General features: G+C 36.2%; 1 protein-coding gene across 1 annotated transcript; it reads left to right on the top strand.

Annotated features, from left to right (window-relative positions):
* Positions 1-3,695: 3,695 nt before the first annotated feature.
* On the top strand, positions 3,696-4,375 carry LOC137649254 (uncharacterized). Its single transcript, XM_068382240.1, has 2 exons — positions 3,696-4,031; positions 4,244-4,375. The coding sequence occupies exons 1-2, from the start codon at positions 3,696-3,698 to the stop codon at positions 4,373-4,375; spliced, it is 468 nt and encodes a 155-aa protein (XP_068238341.1).
* Positions 4,376-5,673: the final 1,298 nt, after the last annotated feature.

Raw genomic sequence — 5,673 nt, 5'->3', positions numbered from 1 at the left:
TCTATCTATATATATATATATATATATATATATATATATATATATATATATATATATATATATATATATATGCAATACAGTATATATATATATATATATATATATATATATATATATATATATATATATATATATATATATACATACTGTACAGTATAATATATGCTTGTATATATATATATATATATATATATATGTGTGTGTGTGTGTGTGTGTGTGTAAGTATATATGTATGTATGTATGTATGTATGTATATACTTTTTCTAAATTGAAACCAGGAAAGTATTTATGATGTTTAATGGTATTCGATACATGCGTATAAAAAAAACTATTTGTGAAATATGTTTCTCATTTTACACATGGCATAAAAAGTTTGGAATCATAATGTAAGAAAAGATCATTATTGATGTGTTAGCAATTGAATACGAAATCCATTAAACATAAAATAATAATTTAAAACATATGTAAGAATAAAAGTAGACTAATTGCTCAGAAGTTTAATCAAAATGCAAAAAAAATAAAACAGTAAATAATTTACATGTAACCCCATGTGGGTCACCTAAGTAATTTTAATGCTCTGGGAGTCAAGGCACTCATGAATCTCCTAATCGTGATTTATATTATTGTTTTATCTATTTGGTACCTGGGTATAATAATTCTTAATAATTTCCTTTAATCTAGCCTTCGATAGGCTAAGTTATATGTTTGATGCTACAAAGAGATATCATTCTAAATAAATAAATCAATTGATTATTATAAAGATATTCAACAAAAAATAAAATATATATCAATTTACAATTACTATGGCTCAATGCAATTAATTTTACCCACCCATTACTTAGTGGTTTCCAATGAGAGTGGGACTGAGACAGGGATGTGTCATGTCGCCATGGTTGTTCAATTTGTTTGTTGATGGAGTGGTGAGAGAGGTGAGTGCTCGAGTGTTTGGTCGAAGATTATTATTATTATTATTATTATTATTATTATTATTATTATTATTATTATTATTATTATGAACTAATTGAACGACGGTGCCAGAGATTAATATCTAGATCAGGAATAAGAAATTTAATAGACCTTAAGTTTCTGTCCAACAAATTAAGATGAGAATCAGCAGCTGAAGACCAGACAGGAGAACAATACTCAAAACAAGGTAGAATAAAAGAATTAAAATACTTCTTCAGAATAGATTGATCACCGAATATCTTAAAAGACTTTCTCAATATGCCAATTTTTTATGCAATTGAAGAAGACACAGATCTTATATGTTTCTCAAAAGTAAATTTGCTGTCGAGAATCACACCTTAAATTTTGAAAGAGTCATACATATTTAAAGAAACATTATCAATACTGAGATCCGGATGTTGAGGAGCCACCGTCCTTGACCTACTTACAATCATGCTTTGAGTTTTGTTAGGATTCAACTTCATACCCCATAATTTGCACCATGCACTAATTCTAGCTAAATCTCTATTAAGGGATTCACCAACCCTAGATCTACATTCAGGGGATGGAATTGATGCAAAGAGAGTAGCATCATCCGCATAAGCAACAAGCTTGTTTTCTAGGCCAAACCACATGTCATGTGTATATAGTATGAAAAGTAATGGGCCAAAAACACTACCCTGTGGAACACCGGATATCACATTCCTATACTTACTATGGTGCCCGTTAATAATAACTCTTTGGGATCTATTACTTAAAAAATCAATAATAATGCTAAGAAACGACCCACCCACTCCCGACTGTTTCAGTTTGAAAACAAGGGCCTCATGATTAACACGGTCAAAGGCAGCACTAAAATCAAGGCCAACCATACGAACTTCCCGACCACAATCAAGGGATTTCTGTACAGCATTGGAGATTGTAAGAAGGGCATCACATGCTCCAAGGCCTTTAAGACAACCAAATTGCAAACTAGGGAGTAGATGATTACCTTCAGCAAACCTATTAAGACGTTTTACCAAAAGACGTTCAAAAACTTTAGATAATATGGGAGTTATGGAAATTGGGCGGTAATCAGTCGGATTTGAGCTACCACAAACACATTTACATAAAGGAGTAACATTACCAATTCTCCAACTAGGGCTAAAAGCTCCTCTTCTTGCTAACTTGCGCAAAATAACAGATAGCTTTGGAGCTAAGAAATCTGCTGTCTTTATAAAAAACAAAGGAAAAATACCATTAGGGTCTACACCTCCATAAGCATCAAGGTCCATCAACAGAGCTTTAATCTCACGAGATCGAAAAGCTAAACTAGTTAGTTTAGCCTCAGGAAAACAGGAATGAGGAAGTTCAAGTTTTTCATTACTCTGTTTACTGTCAAAAACATCAGCCAAAAGGGTTGCCTTTTCCTTTGGATAGTGAGTGACTAAGCCATCTGGTTTAAGTAAAGGAGGAACTGTTGCATCTACACCAAAGAGTACAGATTTAAAGGTAGACCACCATTTATGTTCCTGAGTTGTACCAGGAATGGTTTCTTTTATTGTTAAATTGTACTCCTTTCCAGTTAAGGCATAAACTCTCTGAGCAAAAGCTCGAAGCTAAGTACAGTATAGTTGTTCCAGGCTAAATCTGATCTGTTACCTTTCCAAAGGTGATAGGCCTCCTGCTTCTACAAATAAGCACGTCTACAATCATCATTGAACCACGGTTTGTTCTTCACTCGGTTCCTTAGTACACGAGAAGGGATACGCCTACCAATTATGTTGACTAGATTTCCATTCAAAGGGACAACAGGATCTACACTATTATATAATTGTGACCAATTCAAGCACGAAAGATCATGAGAAATCCAATTCCAGTCTGCTTGGGATTTCATATAAATTTTACAAGAATATGATATATCAGGGACAGGCTGCTCAGTCTTCACTAATAATGGAATCAAGGCATGATCAGATGTCCCGATTGGAGAACCAACCTTACTAGTTATAACACCAGGGGAGTCAGTGTATACGAGGTCCAAGCAATTACCAGACCTTTGAGTAGCTTCAGTTATGATTTGCTCACAGCCTGATTAAGAGGCAAAGTCTAAAGCTCTTAAGCCATGGCTATCGGTAGGAGAGATAGAACTTAACCACTCCCTATGGTGAGCATTAAAATCACCAACAAAGACAAAAGAAGCCTTTTTATTATCTTCTTGTATCTTAGCCATAATGGTAAGAAGACAATCGAAGATAGAATCATCCATGTCTGGATTCCGGTAGATTGAACATAGATTAAAGTTGTTATGCCTGCCACAAACTTTTATTACCTGAATCTCATGACATCGACATTGATAGCAGGACTTATGAGAAGCAGGGTACTCGGTCCTAATATACACCGCCATTCCCCTGGCCCCAGTTATAAGGAGCTCAGATGAGTGCCTCATATTAGAAACCAAAGTTTCTGAGCACAAAAGAATATCATACTGTCTGGACGCAACTGTAAGGTCTTGGATATTTGCATGAAGACCACGAATATTGCAATACAGAAGACGAAAATGATAGACGAGAGTGATCATGAATGGGAGGCAAATCAGTTGTAGTTCCCGGATGATACTGTACTGGTTTCAGACTCAGAAGAGAAGCTTGGTCGATTAGTGAAAGAGTTTGCAAGGGTATGTGAGAGAAAGAAGTTGAGAGTTAATCTGGGTAAGTATATGGTTATGAGATGCACGAAAAGGGAGGATGAAACGAGGTTGAATGTTATGTTGAATGGAGAGTTACTTGAGGAAGTACAGTAGATCAGTTAAGTACTTGGAGTCTGTTATTGGATCAAAAGGTGGAGTGGCAGCAGATGTACGTCAGAAAGTGAATGAAGTATGCAAAGTGTTAGGGGCTGTGAAGCGAATGGTAAAGAATAGACGGTTAGGCATGAATGTAAAGAGAGTTCTGTATGGGAAAGCGATTGTACCAACTGTGATGTATGGATCGGAGTTATTGGAAATGAAATTGACGGAGAGACAGAAATTGAATGTGTTTGAGATGAAGTACCTGAGGTGTATGGCTTGGGTATCTCGATTAGATAAGGTTAGGAACGAAGTGGTGAAGGTGAGAACGGATGTATGAAATGATTTAGTAGCTAGAGTGGATATGAATGTGTTGAGGTGGTTTGTACATGTTGAGAGAATGGAAAGTGGCTGTCTGCTAAAGAAGGTGATGAATGCAAGAGTTGATGGGAGAAGTACATGAGGAAGGCCAAGGTTTGGGTGGTTGGATGTAGTGAAAAAACTCTGGGCAATAGGAGAATAGATGTAATATAGGTAAGAGAGCGTGCTAAAAATAGGAGTGAATGGCAACCAATTGTAACCTCGGAGGTAGCAGCAGTAGGTGATTCAGAGCCTGAAACTCCATTTGTGGTGGATAACGGTGGAGGGTGGGCTGTGGCACCCTAGCAGTCCCAGCCAAACTCGGCTGAATCCCTCGTCAGGTTTGGAGGAGCGGAGAGAAGAAAGGTCCCCTTTTGTTTCTGTGTTTGATGTTGGCTACCCCTCAAAATTGGGGGAAGTGCCCTGGTAATTAGATAGATAGATTACTATCTTTCATGAAATTCTTATAAAAGTCAATGCTAGAAAATTATCATAAGAATTAGACTGAGGGGCAATGTCGAGGGCTTACGTGTACATGATATAAGATGATGTGTAATTCGAGGTGAAAATAAAAAGTTTGTGGTGTCCTATCGGAAACATCCCTCTCTGATAATCTGTTAGATGGGATGTCGAACACCGCTTAGGCTCGATAGTCTCTAGCAGTATCTGGAGCCTCGACATCCTTGTGAGCTAAGAATAGGGGGTTTGGGTTAACCTCCCTGATCTTACCTTGATTAGGAGTGACCTTTGGCTCTGATTTTATGTATACATAATCAGTCTCTTGGGCTTAATCTTGTCCTTTTCCTCTGCCATTCATGAGCGACCTTTAAACTATTATGATGAAATTGAGAAATAAAATAGTGGGCCATCTCTGTTATCAGTATTGACTAATATTGAAATCAGCATTATTCTTTTTGCTTACAAAACGTTTGTTATCTGGACATCTGTTCATCTCGATCAAAGGTGTCAATAACAACTCTCTGACTCCACTACCTTCTTTTTATGTTTATTATTTATATAATTGTTCATAGATTACAAATTCACATTAAACAAAACTCTTTTATTATTACACACACACACAAAACAAACTATCTTTTGTGAAATTCTTTTTTACTTCCATTTGCCTGCAGAAATATGGGTGCAGTTCGAGGAACATAAATTGCTTCACCCCACTTTTGCAAACACTCCCCCCACCCCCACCTCGTTCCACCAACTCAAACGGCCTTTTTCTATGACTTATACTTATGAACTCCAATGAGTCATGAGGTAAATGGGGTCACGGCTGCTGACTTAGATGTACTGGAGGAGATTTTCTAACAAAAGCACATTTGTTTTTTCAATGACAGGTGGATGTTTTTCTTATTTGCGCTAAATGGAGGAAAGACATGAAAACGTTTTCCAACTTGTCGCGTAAGAAAAATCTGATGCTAATATAAAAATTGTAGGGAAAATATATTCATCTCTCACCTCCTATATCTTTTTCATTTTCCGATTCGAAACAAGTTTCAGAATAATCCGTTTAATGGATTTCATTGACAACTCCATATCAAAAAGAATTTCGTGTGAGCCTTTGATTTCCAGGTATTTGAATGAAAATTTAGTTG

Source organism: Palaemon carinicauda, chromosome 11, assembly GCF_036898095.1.
Source record: "Palaemon carinicauda isolate YSFRI2023 chromosome 11, ASM3689809v2, whole genome shotgun sequence".
Taxonomy (NCBI): Eukaryota; Metazoa; Arthropoda; class Malacostraca; order Decapoda; family Palaemonidae; genus Palaemon; species Palaemon carinicauda.
Note: the sequence above shows the minus strand (reverse complement) of the source record. Positions and strands in the feature narration are given on the sequence as shown.